Source organism: Syngnathus floridae, chromosome 8, assembly GCF_059516105.1.
Source record: "Syngnathus floridae isolate MCC-2025c chromosome 8, RoL_Sflo_1.0, whole genome shotgun sequence".
Lineage (NCBI taxonomy): Eukaryota > Metazoa > Chordata > Actinopteri > Syngnathiformes > Syngnathidae > Syngnathus > Syngnathus floridae.
The window spans coordinates 440,480-461,098 of record NC_142420.1 but is presented as its reverse complement, the minus strand read 5'-3'; the positions used below and the strand labels follow the sequence as shown (position 1 = coordinate 461,098).

Genomic DNA, 20,619 nt, shown 5'->3' with positions numbered 1-20,619 from the left:
CTCAACGGACCGTTACAAGCAGCGTGTGCGCGCGTGCGTGCGTGTTTATAGAGAGCGAGATAGATAAGCAAGTCGCAAGCTCAGAGAGATAAAATTCAGGATGAGAAGCCCCTCCCAGCACACGCGCACAAACCCCTACCTTCCTTTCACACTCAACACACATTTTCACATGGACACACACACACACGCGCACATCAGTGGTCTGCATCTGATCAGACTAATCAGTGGTCAATAGATGTGAAAAGAGCAGGGACACAGCAGGTCGTACCTATCGGGATTCCTCAGATAAAACACACGCGCACACACACAGACACACACACACACTCATGCCGTGGTAGTCAGGTGACACTATTGTAGGTACTGGATGTGCTCGGGGGGCTGCGCCTGTTGAGGAGGCCGTGCTACGGCAACTGCAATTGGACAAACCGCACAAAACTCTCAAAGTATTGCCAGTAATAATGGTTTTCTCTCATCTGTGTTTTCTCAAAGAGCTAGCGCCGGCCTAGCGTATAGCGGGCGGCGCGGTGCCGCATCATTGAAAAGCGCGGCCCCAGTGGATCCGGTAGCGACGGCGGGCGTGGCTTTGTGGCTCGCTAGCCGTTAGAATTGGCGCAGAAAGGCCAGCTCAGTGGATTTCTGTTCTGGTGTCTGCTGCAGCAAACAGGAGGCGTCGGTGCGAGTTTTGCGGCCGTACGAGCTTGAGCCCTGTTTGAGGTGCAGCCGGCGGCGGCGGCGGCGGCCCAGAATATTCCTTTGCCGTCAGCCCAACTGCAGGGCTTGCCTTGCGTCGGGCCAATCAAACATGTCCAGACAGCAACGTGCCTCGGGCCGGGCGACAAACGGGCCAGCGTCGGCACGAGACAAACGTTAGCTTGGCGCTAAGCGCTTTAGCTCGGACGCCCCGTCGTTGACGGAAACGCTCCCCCGCGGGATTGTCGCCGGTAAACAGGAAGTCAGCAGGAAGTGAGCTCCTCCCATGTGCCGCTCGTTTTCTGGCCTTCCCGTCTGGCGCTGGTTGAGACAACGCTTTTGACCCCCCCCCCCCCCCCACACACACACACACACACATTTGACGTTTGGGAAATGGCCAGAGCCGCTTTTGTGTCTGGCGCGCACCCGACACATTGTTTACCTTGAAGTGCGCAAGCTGCACGTTTTTGTTTACAATCTCGCAACTTCCTTTCCCCCGTCTGCACTCATCTCATTCACGCTGGCAACCGGAACCGAAGCGGGACCGGATGTCACTTCTCCTGACCTTGAGTTTCTTTCAAAGATGGAGAGCTGAACTCTTTTTTTTTTTTAAATGGGGAACAATGAAGAGTTTCACAAGACTTGGGCGAACTGCTCGGTGTTGTTCGATTTATTTCACTCTGAGTTACTTGATGGAGGCTTTGGGCATCTATTTTGGCCACTCTACTGGGTAGAACGTCAGGCGTTTCTGGAGTGATTTTCAGATTGGAGTCAGGAGGATTTTTTAAGTTTTGCAGAGTCCACTCAATATTGGGCTATTCCATCCATTCAGCCCCAATGTAATGTCATGAGTGTTGTCTGCCATGTAATCAGATTACATCGACACGCTCGGCTGTGGAAGAGGAAACACCCGCGCGCATCGCGTCGGTGTGTGTGTGTGGGGGGGGGGGCGCGGGGCAGTTGGGCGCGCGGACGCGCAGCTGAAGGGTGGGATCGAGTTGAGCCTCCGCGCGCATTTCACTTCGACACACACACACACACACACACGCGTGGAGTATCTGGCTCGTTGGGACCGGCAGAACTTTTTTGGAGTCCAAAAGCGAGAAGAAGCAAAGGGAACCGGCTCACGTACGTCACGACAAGGAGCGGTAAGATAACGCGCGCGCGCGCGCATGTCGAGATGATCCCAATTGAGTTGGACTCGAGTTTTGGATATGACAAGAAAAATGTCTATTTTTAGCCCCATGTGAATCCGCAAGGGAAACATGTGACACCTCGGAATGGCTTGGGACTTTTTCCTTTCATTTGTATTGATTGATTTCAATTGGAGCACATTCTCCAAGCGCCCCTGCCCAATGCTAGGTGACCCCAAAACGGATTCGTGTCCAGCTTGTGACAATATTGGCCATTTTTGTTTGGGTAAAATCTAATTGGCCGTCCCATTAAATTGTGCCCCCCCCCCCCACCATGTGACACACGACAGACATATCTGCTCACGGCGAAGCTTAAATAACAAAGTTAACTTTTGTGAAGGAAAAATGTTGACTTTTGGCAAGTCATTGATAACTTCCATTTCTTTGGCCTTCAGCAAACAGAATGCTGTTTTTGGGTCACGTTTATGGTACGGCGACACGAAGCAGGGTGGAGCCCTCCAATCCATTGTTGTAGCTCCTCGTTTGCAACCATGTTTTGGGACATCCTTCCAAGGACGCAAGTCATTTGGATGCTTAGCAGCAGGGTGTCGCTTTGGCTTGCGTTTGCGCTGCTCACGTTAGCTCGGGCAAGTGCGCTTCTCTCAGCTGGCCTTTGACCGTCATCTCCACTCGCTTGGCTCGCGCGGAGCCTTCCTCGTGTTGCCAACGCTGCGGGCGGGAGGCCTCCAAACGGGAAATCAACTGGGCTGTGGTTTGTCACGTCCTGCAGCCAGATGATAAGGAACGCCGTCGCCGCCGGACTGGTCCTGGCGGCGGCCCTGGTCCTGGTCCTGGTGCCGCTCCCCATCTGCGGCTACACCTTGGATGTGGATCGGGCGACGCTCTTCTCCGGCGCTCCCGCTTCCATGTTCGGCTACTCCGTGCTGCTCCACCGGCACGGCAAGCGCAGCTGGTGAGCGGGAGTCTCCTTGCAGGGGTTGGGGCTAATTTGCACGCTAACGCGCGCCCACGTGCTAGGTTGGTGGCGGGAGCGCCGGTGGACAACTCGTCTTCGTCTGGGTCGTCTCCAGGCGGCGTCTATCGTTGCCTCATCGCCACAGATGAGCAAAAGTGCCAGCCCATGCCCGCCGGTAAGTTTGTTGTTTTAATTGCCTCACGCCTGCGGAGGCTAACAGGCTTTTGCGCGCAGACGTGTCGCACTGCGGGAAGACGTGCCGGCCCGAGAGCGACCACCAGTGGTTGGGCGTCAGCCTGTCGCGAGCGGGAGGACACGTCCTGGTGGGTACCCGAGGAAGCCCGCGTTCCGTGGCTTTCCAGGCCTCAGCCGAGAAATACAGAGAAAGAAACATACTTTGCGGCGGGCGGGCGGGCGCGCGCGCCAGCGTCTCTGCCGGAGCGCTAAAGACGGCAATTGCCATCTTCAAAGGTTTCCCCAAGCAAGCAACCAAGCAACCAACGTGGGCTGACAATTTGTTTTTTGGGCGCAGGCGTGCGCCCACCGCTGGAAGAACGTCTTCTACTCCAGTGTGGAAGGGCAGAGCAACAAACTTCCGCACGGGGTTTGCTATCGCTATGATGACAAGCTGTCCCACGCGCAGGCCATCATCCCCTGCTACAGAGGTAAGAAGAGACGCTCCAGCAAAAGTGCTCTCGCCGACGGTTGGCTTTGTCCGCCGCTTGACGTGCGTGCGTGCGTGCGTGTGCGCCTCGCAGACCACCAGAGGAAGTTTGGTTTCGAGTATGGATCCTGTCAGGCTGGGATGTCCAACCGGCTCTTTCAGGTGAGCGCAACAAAGAAAAAGACATTTGCTGTGACAAAATGACGAGCGCTGCAAAATGTTTGCATTTTTCATCTGATCTGGTCCCATGCGGCGGCGGCGGCGGCGGCGGCGGCGGCAGGACCTGATCATCATGGGCGCGCCAGGGACGTCGTACTGGACGGGTTCCGTGCTGGTCTACAACACGTCCGGGGGCGGCGTGTCCGTCTACCTGGACGACGACGACGCGGTGGGCTTCGGGAGCTACTTGGGTGAGCGAGCGAGCGAGCGAGCGAGCGAGCGAGCGCTTACTGTATGTTGAGCTGGGATCGGCACACACGCCTTGCCTTTGAGAAGAGAAGCGCTTCAGATCACCGATGGATATTTGTAGGGTTTTCTTGTAATTATTGATTCAAGTTGATGAAATGTTTCAGGCTACTCAGTGGACGCAGGCCACTTCCTGGATGCTGTGAGCTTGGAGGTGGTGGGAGGCGCCCCGCAGTACAACCAGAGGGGAAAAGTAATGCAAATCTTCTTTACAATCCATCCATCTCTAGACTATGTAGTATATACATACGTATGTTTCATATTGTTTCTCTCCCAGGTGTTTGTCTTCTCAATGGACGGCCACATGCTACGCGTGCTAGCTCACGTGTCAGGAACAGAGGTGACCGACCACTGCTTCCTTTCAAAGAAGCTAGCTAGCTAGCTAGCTAGCTAGCCAAAAGATAGAATACATGACATCTCTCTTTATACACATCGGCTGTCAGCCTAACAGCGGAGAATAACCACAGCACAGCACAGCACAGCACAGCACATCACAGCACACCACAACTCATCAAGGCAAACTCCGACGCGCTGCTACAGCTAACCCAACAGGGATAATGTTACGAGATGATAAAACAAAAAAAAGTAGGTGCCATTTACAAGGGATGCAAATGGTGTTATTGTGTGCGTGTATAGCTGGGCTCCTATTTTGGCGCCAGCCTGCGTGCGGTGGACCTGAACGGCGACAACCTATCAGATCTCTTGGTGGGCGCTCCCATGACAACGGGCGCGAGCAGGGAGGAGGGGCGCGTTCACGTCTTCCTCAACCAGGGACAGGTGCGTTGGCCCGTCCGCCATTTTGTCACTCGACGCATGGTGTGATCACGCTGACCGATGACATCGTGCTAACTCAGGCCAAGCTAGTGGAGGCGGACTTTCAGCTGAGCGGGGGCAATGCCCACGCCGCGCGATTTGGGGAGGCCATCGCAGACTTGGGAGACCTGGACGATGACGGTTACCCCGGTAACCATCTTGAACTCATAGGGCTCGCTCGCCCTTATGTCGCCGCGCTGCCAGCGGCTCCGACGCTTTGCTAACTTTCCCGTGTGTAGAAGTGGCGGTCGGTGCCCCCCAGGAGGACGACCTCAAAGGGGCCGTGTACATCTACAACAGTGGAAATGGGGGCATCTCACCCAAACCGTCACAGGTGCGCAAGTTGTACATGCGTGCGTACGTACATATGCACGGACGAGGCGCTAACGCAAACAATGACGTCATCGTGCTGACAGAGAATCAGCGGGGCGGCGCTGGGTCGTGACCTGCGCATGTTCGGCCAATCGCTGAGCTCGGGCGTGGATGTCGACGACAACGGCTACCAAGGTAATATTGCGCTTCCGGACTGCCCTTTTCTTGTCCTACGACGTGTACGACGTATTACGCGTGTCTCCGCAGACGTGGCCGTGGGTGCGTTCCTCTCGGACGCCGCCGTCGTTCTCAGGTAAACAAAAAACGAGACGTTAGCCAACGGGAAACGGAAAGTGGCGTTTACCGCAGGATTGTGCGCGGCGCAGGTCTCGTCCCGTCCTGCGGGTGACGGCCTCGCTCGTCCTGCCCGAGAACATTGAAGAGCGGGCGACGGCCATCAACGTCACCGTCTGCTTCCGAGTCACCTCCACACACTACAAAGGAGCCATCGGTTGGTTAGCGTTGGCTTCGCGTTTAGCAGCAAATACTTAGCAGCAAATACTGCTTGAGCTTCGTTAGCATTAAGATGGAGAAATGAGCGTAGCATAAATAGGCTAACCTTTGCACCCTTACCTAATTCATGCTAAGCATTCAACGACGACTATTGCCATTATACGTAGGATAGTAAGCAGGCTCCCGGCTTTTGCTTAACAAGCCTTTTGGTTTTCTTGCACTAAGCTCAGCTTTTGTCAGCAGATCTTCAGTACAACCTGACTTCCGACCTCCTCCACCTTCCATCCTTCCCGCACCGTTTCTATTTCCACGGCAACGGCTCGTCCAACACGACCAGGGCTCACGTGAGGGTGCGCCTCGGCCAGCTGGGCTGCACCAATCACGTTGCGCAGCGGAGGGTAAACGCTGCTCCGCTAACTGACTGTCGTTGGCATGATGATCATGCTGCTAGCTGGTAGCATGACAGACGTGGATGTTTGACCGTTTCTTACAACTGGAGTAAGCGTGCGTGCGTGCGCAAATTGCTGACGTGGGCGCACGTTTGTCTACGCTCGCAGAAGGACACGCGCGACATTTTCACGCCGGTCCGATTCCAAGTTTCCTACAGCCTCCCGGACGGCGAGCCTCCCAAACACGCCGGCAAACGCTTTGCGGCGCTCAGGCCCGTCCTGCAGAAGGTGGCGGGCAGCCGCAATACCGTCAGCAATCAGGTGAGGGGAGCTCGGGCTAATACGGCCACCGTCCGAGCGTCTGACGCCTTTGTGCTATCAGACGCTGTTTGCTCGCCGCTGTTCCCTGGCCAACTGCTCGACGGACGTGCGACTGGGCGCCACGCTGGTCCTGCCGCGGTAAGGAACGGACGCGCCCTATCGCCGTTGCCGCGGAACCGGATGACAACCTTCCGGACTGGGATGTGCGCAGGAGCGGCGGTGGCGGCGGCGGCGGCAGCTACTTTGCGCTGGGCGCCGGGCAAAGCGTGATGCTGAACACCATCCTGGCGGTGGCCGGAGACGACGCCTTCCTGCCGCGTCTGACGCTGCGTTTCCACCGCGACCTTCACTACGTCAAAGTGGTCGACAACGTGAGAGAGCGCCAGCCCGACCCAGTGAGTCCTCCGTGGCGGCACTGCCCGGACTTGACCGTTACGCTCGCTCGCTCGCAGGAGGACAAGGCGGTGAGCTGCGATGTGACGGAAGAAGCCAACGGCACCGAAGTCAGCTGCGGCTTCTCCGGCCACATCTTGCCGTCTGGCTCCCAGGCAAGCTTCCAACTGGCTCCATTGCGCCATCATTTCATTCATGACTAAATGCCATCGCCGCGGCTTTCGCCAGGTGAACGTCAGCTTCCTGTTGGACGTGGACCGCAGCGCCGCGCCTGGCAACCTGCTCGTCCTGGCCAACGTCAGCAGGTGAGGGAAAGCCGTCTTTGTGACTCGCCGGCGGGACCGAGCGCGAGTGACGACAACGCGTGGCGCGTCCTCAGCCGTAACCTGGAAAGCTCCGAGTATCTCCACGACAACAGCGTCTCCTTGCTACTTCCTCTCAAGTACGGCCTCGACGTCAACGTCCACGGGTGAGCGGTCGTCGGTTGGGTTCACTCGTCGCGACGCCGCTCGCTTCAAACAATCGACAAACAGATGAATGTCATTCACGGCGCGTTCATTTCCGTTGCCTAGTTTTGTGACTCCCACGTCGTTTGTGTTTGGGGACGAAGACGCCAAACCAGTCCAATGCTACTCGCAGACCTTCAACTACACTTACAAGGTCGTCCGTCATTGAGCCTCGTTCATTCGTCGGCTTCAGCAATCGAGCTGTGCGAGCTGTGTGTGTGTGTGTGTGTGTGTGTGTGTGTGCGTGCGTGCGTGCCTGCGCAGGTGGTGAATTCAGGTCCCAGCAAGTCGGTGGACACTTTGCTGGAGATTACGCTGCCAAAGCTGTTGACGCCGTACCCGCACCGCTTGCTGCAGGTGGTGGACTGGCAGGTAGCGAGCAAAGTTAGCGGGCAACGTTAGCGGGCAAAGTTAGCGGGCGTCGCCAAGGCTCAAACTAGCCTCAGTTGTCATGCGCTGGTGTTTGCAGTCATCGCAAGGCGCCTGCTCGCTCAGCCAAGCCACCGTTCCCGTCATCGACGACTGCGACGTCCCTCGTGCCTCCTTTATCAAACAAATCATCTTCTTCTTCTCGTCCACCTCCACGCGCAACATGGTGAGCGCACACGCGGCGACACTGCCCCCGCGTCTTCAACGCCAACATTAGCCGCTAGCGCTGCTGCTGCTGCTGCTGACGAGACGTGCGCCTGCCTGCTGTGCCTAGTTCTGCGGGCGCGGCGACCCACTGTGCGAGCATCTGCTGTGTCACCTGGGCCCCTTGGAGGCCGGTCGAGATGCCACCGTCGAGCTGCGAGTGCAACTCAACCCCGACGTCTTGCTGCAAGCGCCCGTGAGTGAGTCGCAACGGCATGGGCACGCCCCGTTCATCCATCGCTGCTTGTTTTAGGGTCGGCAGGGCGTGGTCAAGCTGGAGAGCAGGGCGCTGATCTCATCGCCTAGGAATGACCAGCACACCGTCCTAGAGCGGGAGCGACGACCCGTGGCGCAGGTAGGCCGCTCGCACCCATGAGGCGAGCCCGCCCGCCCGCGTGACGTCACGCTGTGCGCAGGTGCTGCTGGAAGGGCACTACAGCCAAAAACCTTCAGTGCCAATCAAGGTGTTGATCATCGTGCTCAGTTTGCTGGTGGGTCTGATGATCCTGGCAGCGCTCATCTGGGGCTTGTGGAAGGTGCGCTGGCTTTCCGAACCAAACCATCAACGCGGCGCGGCCAATGTGTTTTCTCCTCTCCTAATCCTGAGCGCGCACGCTGGGCGCAGGCCGGTTTCTTCAAGCGCCGCTCGCAGAAGAAGGAGGAGGAGGAGTTGAAGCGTGACAGCTGGGACTACGTCCCCAAACGCAGCAACCGGGAGAGCCGGGCCTAAGGACCGACGGCCGGCCCGCTTTCGGAAGACGAGGGAGGGAGGAAAGCGAGACGGAGCCGTGGCAAGTCTTTCCCGGGCTTTGGCATCATCGGTCCTACGACTTCCATCTCTTGCCCGGAGAGCCTCCCTGCTCGTTGAGATGAGTCGAGTCGAGTCGAGTCGAGGACCTCCCGCTGAGCCACGCTGGCTGGCCGGCGGCGTGGCAACTCACGGGTCGGATCTTCCGATTATTTCCAAATTGACACCCCAAAAAAACCACGGAGGACGTCCACCGCCTGTCCGGCCTGCTGCCGCCACCTCTGCTTCTGTTCCTGCCAGCGCTTTCATTTGCCTGCTTCCCCTGCAGTGCGCTGCGAGTCTCCTTCCCTTTCCTTCCTTCCTTCCTTCCTTCCTTCCTTCCTTCCTTCCTTCCTTCCTTCCTTCCTTCCTTCCTTCCTTCCTTCCTTCCCAGCCACTTTGCCGCACGCCTCCTGCTGCTGGCCGGGATGTGACAAGCAGCAGAAGCCTGCAATCTTTCCACCTGGCTAACTTCCTGTCACTCCGTACGTACTAGGTGCACACTTTTTGGACAAAGTCCTGTCTGTATTTTTTGCTCCGTGAAAGTCTTGCTTGTGTTTCTCCTGATGTATTTCCTATTTAAAAGAACACACGACGACTCCGTGTATTGGCTGATGCTGAATCTCAAACGTGACGACGTGTGTCCACTTTTGAGTACAAAATGGCAATTTTCGAAGCCAAGTAAAAAATCAAACGGATTCAGGGAGTTTCATGGAAAGCGCTAGTAAGATACAAAAAGGTGTTTTGTTTTTTTACAAAAAGGAGTTGACACAGGGAAGTACTTGGGAGTGATGCGTTGCCGTGGAAAGGGGGCCAAACGACACGACACGACGCGACGCGTCTTGGGTCAGATGCAGCCGCAGGGCGCCGCTGACTCGGCCTCATCCACGTCCTCGCCGTACAAGCCGATGAGTCGCCCATGGACCCTGAATGCGACACAGACGCACCTGCCATTTGCTTTGAGGCTTTTTGGTCAGGGCCTGCCTCTGATGCATTCAGGTTCTCACTACTGACACTTTGATCACATTTAAGACTGCACATTGCCCTGACAAGCGGAATTTGCAAACGTTGCTTTTCACGTCATCAACACTATCACTAGGAGTGTGACGAGTCCGTACTTTTTCAATATCTCTATATAGGAGCACGCTGGCGTGTGTTTCGGCTACGGATCCCCGATGGGGTCAAACATAGCGAATCGCAAAGGTGTGCAAACTAAGCGAGCACCTGCTTAGACTTTGCTTTCGCCACTCGATGGCACAAAATGCTAAAATAAGTTCTTACCTGATGAGCACTTCGTTGGGGAACTCCAGTAGCTCTCCGTCAATGTTCCAAGGGAAGCTGGGGGCGGCCTCCGACTGGATGACGGACGTGGCTCTGGCTCTGGCCCTGGTCGTGGCCGTGGACCTGGCCGTGGCGCCGTCCTCGCTTTCGTCCTCCGTGCAAGCGGTCGACCCACGGGGACGGAGCCTCACTGCTGTCACGGCGTGCGTCTCCACGAAGGAGAAGTCCAACTGTACACGCACACCAAAGTCGCGGCTGAACGTGCGTGCGTGCGTGCGTGCGTGCGTGGAGCACTTGGGTCGAGCTCGTAGACGAGCACAGAAAGACAGACGCTCATGCGAAAGCAACTCCAGCAGCAAGTTGCGCAGCGATGACGACGTCGTTGTCCGAGTCGTGACTTATTTGCAAATAAAAGGGCCACACGATACGAATGTCCACCCACTTTGAGTGAGTGAGTGAGTGAGTGAACGATTGAGTGCACGGTCTCATTCATATGCAGAGACTTCCTGTTGACTTTTCTGCCTGTGATTAATTGAAGCGTCACCAGGGGGCAGCAGCTACAAGGCACGGCAAGCAAGCTGCTGTTGAACACGGCAGGCCAATTGGATGACATTCAAAAGCCATTTCAGTCCAAGTGATGTCTATTCACAAATCTAATTGAGTATTTTAAATGACGTCTCGTTTTTGAGCAGATTCCAGACGCCCCACACTTCATACTCAGATTTACAAGCTCACCGTCTATTTGAACGTGCATCGATCGTTCTAATGGTAACTTGAGTTAATAACCTGAGTGCATTTTTGCAACTTCTATTGGACTGTGGAGAGTCATTTGCTCCAAAAATCCGACTTCTGTTACCGCCAGTGGCCCACAGAGGTACCGAGCATGCATCATCCGCAAACATCAAAGCATCAACGAGGGGAAGGGAGGGACGTCTTTGACATTTGGGGGGGGGGGGGGTTGTGACATGATGATGATGAGCGCCGCTGGCGTTGAAAAGAAGCCCAAAGTGGAATTAGGACGATTCTTTTCCCCCACCCGTCGGTCCGGTCGTGCTTGCTTACGTTGGCCAGGAAGCGGGTCAGCGAGTCAACGGTGTGGCTGAGCGGTATATTTAGAGCGTCTATTTGCAAAGTGGGTTAGCGTGCGCGTCCGAGCGGGCTAATCCGCTCCCGACGGCCTCGTTAGCCGAAGCCAGACAGAAGCGGCGCAAGCGGGTTGTCCAGTTTGGCTCACCTGGCCACCGGGGGCGCCGTACCTCTTGAGGTGTTTGACAAACTCCGACCTGGACGTGGCTCTCACCGCGATCAAGGCCGCGCTGCCGTTTGCCAGTCTGGCACCAGGGCAGGAGACGGAGCGGAGAGAAGACAAAAGCGCAAAAGTCAAGACGGCAGGTTGAAACCAAACGGTAGCGGTCTTCCTTTGGGATTTTTTTTTTTTTTTTTTGCGATTTTAAGCCGTGACCCCGCGGCCGTGCGTGCCATTCCTACTTGGTGTTGGGGGCCAGCCCTCGGGGCGCGTGAGGACTCAGGCAGGGGATGGCCATCACGCCGATGCTCAGGAACGGGCCATCGGCGCTGCTCCAGGACTCCGCCCCCTCTGCGCCAAAGAATTGCTCAGACATTTTGGGTAAGACACAGCATCATTCATCATGTGATTGACCACCTGAGTCGCCGTCTGGATCTTCGTCATCATCATTGGGGTCCCTGGCAAAGACATGCAACATTTTAGACGCAGTGAGCGTGTGTGTGCGCGCGTGTGTGTGTGTGTGTGTGTGTGTGTGTGTGTGTGTGTGTGTGTGTGTTTGTGTGTGCGTGCGTGCATGCGTGCGTGCATCTCACTGGTCGTTTGCGCGGCTCGTGAGAAAAGACAGCTGACAGTCCTCCGCTCTGCATTCGGGACAGATAAAGATGTCACGCGTCAACGCAGCCGTAGGGGGCGCTCTGTGTGGACCTGCGTGGACCTCAAGCGGGCCAGGGTCTTGAGCAGCGCGTAGTGGCGGCGGCGCGCCGGCGCCATCCAGCGCTTCTTTTCGGCCCGAGCCAGGCTGCGCGCTCCGAAGCCGAACATGGCGGCGAAGGCGAAGCGAGGCGGCTGACCCGCCGAGCGCAAGCTGCACATGTCCGCCCGCTGCACGTGACCTGAGCGCAACAAATCACAGCACAGGTTCAACTTGAATCATTTGAAAATGAGCCCATGCCCATGCCCTTGCCCATGCCCATGCCCATGCCAATGCCTTCAATGTATAGCATCGTATAGCAGGCACAACCAATCGGAGCAAGACAACTCAAAGTGGGAATGAGCAGAGGGTACCGAGGATGATGTGCATGGCAGCCGTGACTGGATCTCTCACTCCGTGAACGGAACAGGAAACCACGTCCGTAGAGCCTAACCCACACAACAAGGCATGAGGAAGACCACAACAACAACAAAATCAGGAGTACCAGCAAGGTGGAGCCAGGGGGGGGGACATTGGGGGCCGCTCTTACCCGCCGGAATGATCCCCAGAGGAAGCGCCGCCCTGACCGGAACACGGGGATAGTTGGCGTCCAGTTGGGCTCGCAGAACCACGGCGTGGCAGAGCTCCGCCACAAAGCCGTCGCCGCCCACGCACACCAGCCTAACACACACACACACACACACACACACACACACACTTCTGGCTGTGGATTGCGCTTTACTTTTTGACAAAGCACTCCAAAGTAAAAGCCTTTGGGACTTGGCCAAAAACGCCACATTGACGTTGTGCAAGTGCTTGTTTGGCTCACCCGCAGAAGTGTTAGCATGTTACTTAGCGTAAGATAAGCAAGCTAACCCTCCTGTTTCATAATTTCCTGCATCACGTCAGCTGGCCCTAATTGGTCAATGCAGGTTTCGGCCGCCGAGGCACGGCGCAGACACGCTAATCTGCCCAATAGCCGGCCGCAGCCGGGGCTAAGCTTCTCTCGGCACCATAAGCACATTACGGGAGGGAGCGCGAGGCCCAAAATGGGAGGGAGGGAGGGAGGGAGGGAGGGAGGGAGGGAGGGAGGCAGGGAGGGACCTTCCCAATTGAAAGCTTGCTTTTGTCTGTGGGAAGGTGAGCTGATGACATCATAGGAAGTCCACCTTGACATGTTCAATATCATAAGTCAAGAAATATACAACTGACCCATCAAAGTCATCCACATTGAGCTCCTTCATCACTGACAGGGCGTGTCCCCTCTTCTCAGTCACTGCGCGCACACACACACACACACACACACACACACACACATGTGCAGGTCAGTCGGGCACACGGGAGGACAGATGGAGACATGTTGAAAGTGAGCACGGTGGCGTTTCCCTCAAAAATGTGACAACAGATACGATGCCATCTGTTGGAAGGAAAGGGAGGAGGAGCACAAGACAAGGAAAGAATGCTGGGACTGGACAGACGGACGGACGGATGGACGGACTGAGGAGAGGACAAGACGGGCGTAGACGGGAGAGGAGAGCACGAGAAGGACAAGATCTTGCAAGGTGAAGGAAAGATGATGGAGAAGACCAGATGGCAACAGATGGACTCTCCACCTCCTGTCTCAGGTTACCTAGCAACCAGAGACTGCCATTAACTCTGACCTATGGACCCGCACACACGAGCACGCACGCACGCAAGCAGGAGCAGACCCACCGGTGATGTCAGTGCAGACGTCGGCCATCTTGAAGAGGGGCGCCACGTGCTCCCTGTAGACGTGAACGGCCTCCTTCTGGTGGCTGCTGGGGTTGATGAACACCTTCAAGCGCCTGGGCCGCCCGCGCACACCTAGAAAGGCCAAAGTCACTCCCTCCAAACCTCACAAAGGATGAGCCTTCTCATTCTGCTTCCCTTTCACTCAGCTCAGCCTTGGAAAGGTTACACTGGGTGTGGGTGTGTGTGTGTGTGTGTGGGTGTGTGTGTGTGTGTGTGGGCGCCCATCATGAGGCAGATTTAGAGGCCACCACGTTGTGGATCCCGCTAGAATCGCGCCGATCAATATGCACACACACATACACGGTGTGTCTCTCTCCATATGTCATCTTCTCCCACCCTGTTGATGACCTTTCACACACACTGGCGGGACCGGAGGCTTGCAAGTGGACACAAAGGCAAAGGAAGCCAAGTGGACCAGTTGACGCTGACGTTTCTCGACGCCTCGTGACGACTTTCCACATCTACCTAACGTCACTTTGGCACGTTTGCCAGCTTTTGATGGACAACGACGGCCATTTTGGAGACTCGGCTTTGGCGGCCATTTTGCGGCAGCAGAAGCTGCCGATGAAGAGGACAGAAACGTGAAGGTGCAGACACACACACACACACACACACACACACACGCCGAGATCGGGTTTCCCGCACGCGGGGTAGCGGGCGGCCGGTTGCTGTGGCAACGCAGCGTCGCCATGGTAAACAATCCCGAGTCGCGGGCCGTCATGTCAACAACTTGGGTTTCGCTCACACGTGCGCTGGAGTCAAGACGGGTGGGTGCGAGGGAAACTCGCCTTTGTTCTGGGAAGCCCTACTTGCGTGGCCATTTTGCCTCAGCTGACAACCTGCCTGGGATGAGTAAATTAGCTGTAGCCCAGCCCAGGTGGGACGGTACCGCACCGCCGCTAAAGGCAGCACGAGCTGAATTTCGCGCACGAGCAAAGTGGAGCGGCTGTCGCCTTCCTTACCTGCGAGAAGCTCCCTCAAGGCGTCGTACCAGACGCGCGCGTGCTCCGAGGACGCGTTGTGGAGGTGCAACGCGTCCTCCTCCAGCCGGCGGCCCCGTCGCTTGCAGAAGAACAAAGCCAGGCCCAGCACGGGGCCTCCGGAACGCCGCCCGGCCGAGCGCCGCCGCTTCACCTTCACCGCCAGGACGTCGCGCAGCATCAGCGCGGCGGGCGGCGCCGGGCACGCCTCACCTGCGCCAAAGCGTAGCGCAAACATCAGCGCTAATGCAGCTAACGGAGAGCAAACAGCAAGCCGTTAGGAGGCAAAATGTTTGGCTTTTGTGCTGCAGCAGCAGCAGCAGCAGCAATCGGCAAACATGTCATATGGTGTCCAGTGGTGTGAAATTAAGATGATCACACAGAGACGCACAGACTGCGCAACAACAGGAAAGAGATTTGAAGTGACAGCGCGCGCGCGCACGCACATGCGCACGCGCACGCACGCCTTTAGCACGTCACTGTGTCCAGATGGAGCAAGAGGTCCCATCTTGGGCTCGCTGACACACTGAGACAACACCCACAGGCGTAGGCACACACACACACACGCATGCACGCGCAGGCAGGCAGGCGGGCCGGCGGCCTCAAAATATGAGTTACAATTGTGACTACACGCGGCCAGTAATAACCATCATCTTGTTGTTGTTTGTCTGACTATACGCCTCAGTTACAATGGTAACTTTGCTCAACGCTAACTGTAGTTACTCTTCAATGACAACTTTGCCAAATGGTGCCATTAGCTCATATCCAGCCACATTGGGGGCGCCGCAAGCTAGCAAAAGCTAACTAGGCTCATCACTCACAACAAAAAAAAAATGTAGAAGCTCCCTGCAGGTAAACAACATGTCGCACATCCTCGAGCAGATTGACAGGAAGAACTTCCCATAAACAACAGCTGATCCATTTCGACACACACTCATATGCACACACACACACACACACACGCACACACAACATGCCGACTGTGTGTGTGTGTGTGTGTGTGTGTGTTAATCTGCTCACACAGAGAGAATCTAATAACCCCCCACGGGCCTAACCAACTGCTCACTACTATTGCCAAGTTGTGCCAACACGCACACACACAAACTTAATGACATTACCCTTCGATGGAATAGTGCAAAACAGATTGTGAACTCAGACCCACACAAACTCCCAACATGAATGCAAAACAACAACACCACCAGTTAGTAAGGTTTTCCACCGCATGCTGCCAAAGAGGTCGGCACCAATTGGTCGCAAAGCAGCCCCCGCCCCGCCCCGCCCCGCCCCACCCCGCTCGCTGCCTTTTGAACGTCTGAGCGTCAGTGAAGTGACACCCCAATCTCCGCTTTGGCACATCCATGGCACGGCTGACGTTGCTAACAAGTCCGACCGCTGACCTGCGGGGCTCTCGGGCAGAACAGGGGTCCAGGTGAGTCGGGTGCCAGTCAGGAGAACGTCGTGGCTCTTCTTGCCTACTTTGAAGATCCCGCGCAGCAACACGCCATCGCTGACACAAACGCATTCACACAAAAATGAAGTGGCATGCAGATCAGGATAAAGAAAGATATGGGGTCAAAGTCGTTGGACGGCCGGCCGGCCGGACGGACGGACGGCCGGACGGGCGGACGGGCAAGCCAGACCGACGCAACCCTATGCGCATTTCAAACAGACACTTGAAATAAAATTTTGGAAATAAATGCTTCCAATGCTGCTCTTTGAATGAGTCCATCCACGTCTTCCTGGTTGTTTCGAACTGAGTTCAATGCTGGCTGACTTAAACGAACTCGGCGCCATTTTGAATGCGCACCGAAGCTACGTCACGGCAGGTAAACAAATCTGATTCGTCGGTTCATTTCGAGCCATGCAGGTGGTGGTGGGTGAATGGCTTCCGCACCGGACCCTGGCCAGCCAGCATTCTTGTTTCAAAAGAAAAGGCACCAAAATGGAGTTTGGACGTGAATCAGCACGCCTCCAGCCTTCGCCGCGGGCCGTCCGTCCATCCGTTCGTCCGTCCGTCCGTCCGTCCGTCTGTCCCTCGCTCACCTGCGCTCCGCCGCGTCCTCCTTGGCGATCTCCTGCTCCTTTTCCTTCTCCTTCCTCTTCTTCTGCTCTTTCTTCCCTATGTCGTCCTCGCGGGTCGACATTTTGATTGGCAACTTAAAGAGCTTGCAAGCAAAAGCAGCGGACAACAAAACAGGACGAGACGTGCGCTTGGGTTGCGTCTCGCTCACTTGCTTCTTGGCCGAGCAAAGCTGATCCGGGCACTTCTGCGGTCTGGTCGTCATGGAGACCACGCCGCTCACAAGCACTTGGAAGGAAGGAAGGAAGGAAGGAAGGAAGGAAGGAAGGAAGGAAGGAAGGAAGGAAGGAAGGAAGGAAGGAAGGAAGGAAGGAAGGAAGGAAGGAAGGAAGGAAAGAAGGAAGGAAGGAAGGAAGGAAGGAAGGAAGGAGCGCCTTACTCTTCGTGTGAGCGTGCGTGCGTGCGTGCGTGCGTGCGTGTGCGTGTGCGGGGGGGGGGGTTGTAGCTCATGCATAAACAAGATCATTTTCATAAATTAAAATTTTGCCTGCAGAATGAACATCTGGGCCCGTCTATCAAACACACACACACACACCTGCACACACGCGCGCACACACGTTGTAGTATATTATTTAGTACGCAACTACTGTAGTTGAAATTAATTTTGAATCAATGTGGAATTTTGGGCCACACGTGCGTGAATTATATGTTTTGAAGAAGATATTATTGCATCTTTGTTATTTTATTGGTTATTTTCAAAATCAAACATTGACATCTACTTTCAATTTGGAAATCATTTTTCGCCAATTTTCTGACGGATTTCATGGACCGAACCAGGTCCGGAATCATCATCACTTTGGTCATTTTCAATTTGAAATCTTATCCTTGTTTTGGACTCAAATGATAGACATTTAAATAATTGTTCTATATCCGATTGAGGAAAAATGATGGACGGATTCCTGCAAAGAGTTGTGAGGCCTAAAGACAAAACAACGAAATGGCCATAATCGGTCCCCTTTAATACAAGTCTTTCCAAATATGAGGGGACGCGACACATTAGAAAAAGCAACAAGATGGACGCTCAAAAATAGATGTTGTGTTTTTTTTGGGGGGGGGGGACATGGGTGAAATTGCATAGTTTGGCTTATTGCTGCCGGTCTGTCTGGCCGTCGCCATGCAGGGAGCTAGCTCTTTTCACGACTCGTGAAAAATGGCGTTGAGCTGATGCGAGTGTCCGTCGAAGCCCAGCAGGTTGTCTACCTGCGGGTAGACGCCCCCGCCCCCGCCGTAGTGGACGCCATAGGGGTAGCTCTTGTCGTAGTCCGCCGCAGCCGCCGCCGCCGCCGCCACCGCCTCCTGTTTGAATGACGAGAAGTTCCCGTTGACGCTGAGGGGTGGGCTGAGGGGCGGGTCGAAGGGGGGGCTGTCCGTCAGCGGGACGCCGTCAAAGTAGCCGTCCGGGGCGCCGTACGCCGGAACCTTGACCTGGCGGAAAATGTGCGAGGGCTCCATGGTGCCGTAGGGCGGGCTGGGCAGGCCCGGCGTCAGCCCGGGGCTCCGGTAGGAGAAGTGGGCCGCGTAGGGGGCGGCGCCCGGCGGCGGCAGCGACAGGTGGGCCGGGAGCTCAGGCGACTGCTCGGGGAGGAAAGTGCGAGGGTTCAGCTGCAGACAGCCCGCCACCAGGTTGGCGGTCGGCTGGGACAGACCTGCGCGGGAGGGACCACAGCGCAACTTTACAACAAAGACGTCCATGCGCATGCCGTGTACGAGCGCGGCGTGCAGGCGTGCGTGCGTGCGTGTGCGCGCGTGAGCGCACCTTTACAGAGCGCCTGCACAAAGGTGATGAGGTCCGGGGCTTTCCCGGAACGCAGGATCTCGCTGAGGGTCCAGATGTAGTTCTTGGCCAGGCGCAGGGTCTCGATCTTGGAGAGTTTTTGCGTCTTGGAGTAGCAGGGCACCACTTTGCGCAGACTCTCCAGGGCGTCGTTCAGACCGTGCATGCGGTTGCGCTCGCGAGCGTTCGCCTTCATACGCCGAACTTTGAACCTGCAGGGCAACAAATGCATCGAGGCTTAATTCGTGGACCTAAAGTGCATTTCACTCATCCGGTGATGTGTAAGCCAACGACTTTGCTCTTCATTTGCCATGAAGGTACGTACAAAATCGATATGAGGATCCTCGGCCCCATTACAATTATTTTTTTTCCCCCAACTAATAGTAAAGGACCAAGTACCGTAAATCAATGAAATGTTCGGCCTGTAATTTCTCTTTTGGTGTTGTAAGCATCGGGCGTCACCTCTGCATGCGAGCCTTGGTCATCTTCTTCTTCTTGGGTCCTCGTCTCTTTGGCTTGCCGTCGCCCTCGCCCCCGCCCTCGCCCTCGTCCTCGTCTTCCTCCTGCTCTTGCTCGTCTTCGTCCTCGTCGTCGTCCTCCAGGAGGCGGCGCTCATCGTCCTCTTCCTCCTCGTCTCCCGTGCCGGTGCCGGTGCCGGCGCCGGTTACCGTTCCGATCCCCGCGGGGCTGCACGCCTCCTCCTGCTGAACCTCGGACTCGCCGAAATTCTGCTCCGACCTCGTCATGGCACGAGATGAAGATGAGGACGATGCTGGTTTCCGCGAGGAATACAAAGTTGGAGATTCAGTTTACAAAAAAGCAATCCAATGTCTCATTCTCATCTCAGCAATTTCCATTTGACGAATATCAAGGGGCATCTTCATGAAATGTCTCGCTCGCTCTGTAGATGTGTTTCTATCGTGATTTTCTTCAGAACTTATAGTGATTTTTTTTTTTTTGCCAAGAGGATTGAGGTCCTATACGAGAATCCCAACATTGAATATTATGCAAAAAGTATTTGTTAAATCTTCCGAGATTTTTTACTTTGAGCAAAAAGTATTTGTTAAATCTTCCGAGATTTTTTACTTTGAACAAAACATTTTTTTGGTCAAATGTTCCGAGACTTTAAATGTGTAAACATTTTCGTCTACCTTCAGTTGTATTCAAATCATCGAACCGTTTTCATTGTAAAATAAGATATATATTTAAAAGATATTTTGTCTTGTATTCTTGTAATACTATTTATTTTTGAATAGCATACGCAAGCACGAAAATATTGATCACTGTGAAAATAGAAACAATAATGACATGAGACTTCACACAATTAAAAACAAACTGAACAAGCGTCCAAGTGAACTTTAATTGACATTTACTCGCCATACAAAGTAGGTTCCAATTTAAGGCCAAAGTGAAAATCGATGACAAAACAAGATCGCAAACTTTAGCCGACAGTGGGACTGAAATGATTTCCAAAACCATCAAATCATCAATGGGAAATCTTATCAAATCAACCATCGACGGACTGATTGACTTCCTTGACTTTGATCAAATAATTCCATTTGCAGCAACACGAGTCAAACTCTGCAAAAGTTGCGGTCATCCTTTCAAAGGCCAAAAATCAAGTCAAGTGACACGATCGAAATAAACGAACAAACAAACAAGTGTTCTTCTATATCGCAAAGAAAACCCAAATATTTGCATTCTCACTTCCAATTGGAATGAAAGCAACAAACATTCCTAAAGTGCTCTTTATGTCTTTTCATTTCAATCAACAGATTGCCTCGACCATATTGAACAAGTTGAAAGGAAAGGAAAGGATCGATGGTTCTTTGTTGCGTGCATGCGCGGCGGCGGCGGCGGCGGCGGCGGGCGCCTTACTTTCAATCCATTGCAATCAATCAATGATTGTTGTTTCTGACGTCACTGACGATAAATCATCACATCCATAATCAATCATCATCACATCCATCCACGTACCTGTCGTTCTTGTTGCTTCGCCGTTTTTCAGAGATCACGCAACCGCGTGCGTGCGTGCGTGCGCGTGACAGCCGCTCGGAGGATTGTGTCGTGCGCGCGGAGGAGTCGCACTTTTATAGGAGTCGTGCTCGTGCTCGTGCTGGAGCTGCGCGCACGCGTGCCTATGACCCTATCCAGGCCGCGCCCTCTCTCTCGCCATATGGTGTTCACGTCATCCAAACG

At 55.0% G+C, this 20,619-nt stretch overlaps 3 protein-coding genes across 6 annotated transcripts; 1 reads left to right on the top strand and 2 right to left on the bottom strand.

Moving 5' to 3' along the window:
* Positions 1–1,633: 1,633 nt before the first annotated feature.
* On the top strand, positions 1,634–9,193 carry itga4 (integrin alpha 4). 3 transcript variants are annotated; one of them, XM_088383938.1, is made up of 29 exons: positions 1,634–1,838; positions 2,614–2,722; positions 2,878–2,974; positions 3,034–3,122; positions 3,332–3,464; positions 3,558–3,625; positions 3,744–3,873; positions 4,036–4,121; positions 4,206–4,268; positions 4,565–4,705; positions 4,783–4,891; positions 4,981–5,075; positions 5,158–5,248; positions 5,321–5,366; positions 5,440–5,564; positions 5,810–5,964; positions 6,124–6,276; positions 6,338–6,414; positions 6,488–6,671; positions 6,729–6,824; positions 6,898–6,974; positions 7,049–7,138; positions 7,242–7,329; positions 7,440–7,547; positions 7,645–7,770; positions 7,879–8,004; positions 8,062–8,163; positions 8,225–8,344; positions 8,434–9,193. In XM_088383938.1, exons 2-29 carry the CDS (start codon positions 2,618–2,620, stop codon positions 8,536–8,538), a joined length of 2,985 nt encoding a protein of 994 aa, XP_088240064.1. In that variant the 5' UTR covers positions 1,634–1,838; positions 2,614–2,617; the 3' UTR covers positions 8,539–9,193. The 3 variants fall into 3 exon arrangements, with proteins under 3 accessions (XP_088240064.1, XP_088240061.1, XP_088240062.1); XM_088383935.1 differs by having other exon boundaries at positions 2,614–2,796; positions 2,862–2,974; XM_088383936.1 differs by having other exon boundaries at positions 1,636–1,838; positions 2,614–2,796; positions 2,862–2,974; positions 6,488–6,647.
* A 5-nt stretch (positions 9,194–9,198) lies between these two features.
* cerkl (CERK like autophagy regulator) lies at positions 9,199–17,023 on the bottom strand. Of its 2 annotated transcripts, XM_088383946.1 has the most exons (14): positions 16,610–17,013; positions 15,964–16,073; positions 14,549–14,779; positions 13,527–13,658; positions 13,026–13,089; positions 12,364–12,494; positions 12,188–12,262; positions 11,838–12,015; positions 11,716–11,763; positions 11,540–11,580; positions 11,365–11,473; positions 11,111–11,207; positions 9,877–10,106; positions 9,199–9,521 (listed from the first exon to the last, which is right to left on the bottom strand). In XM_088383946.1, exons 1-14 carry the CDS (start codon positions 16,849–16,851, stop codon positions 9,443–9,445), a joined length of 1,767 nt encoding a protein of 588 aa, XP_088240072.1. In that variant the 5' UTR covers positions 16,852–17,013; the 3' UTR covers positions 9,199–9,442. The 2 variants fall into 2 exon arrangements, with proteins under 2 accessions (XP_088240072.1, XP_088240073.1); XM_088383947.1 differs by lacking the exon at positions 9,199–9,521 and having other exon boundaries at positions 9,931–10,106; positions 11,133–11,207; positions 16,610–17,023.
* A 286-nt stretch (positions 17,024–17,309) lies between these two features.
* neurod1 (neuronal differentiation 1) lies at positions 17,310–20,561 on the bottom strand. The gene is made up of 4 exons (XM_088383951.1): positions 20,398–20,561; positions 18,883–19,192; positions 18,403–18,632; positions 17,310–18,292 (listed from the first exon to the last, which is right to left on the bottom strand). The coding sequence occupies exons 2-4, from the start codon at positions 19,164–19,166 to the stop codon at positions 17,781–17,783; spliced, it is 1,026 nt and encodes a 341-aa protein (XP_088240077.1). The 5' UTR covers positions 19,167–19,192; positions 20,398–20,561; the 3' UTR covers positions 17,310–17,780.
* Positions 20,562–20,619: the final 58 nt, after the last annotated feature.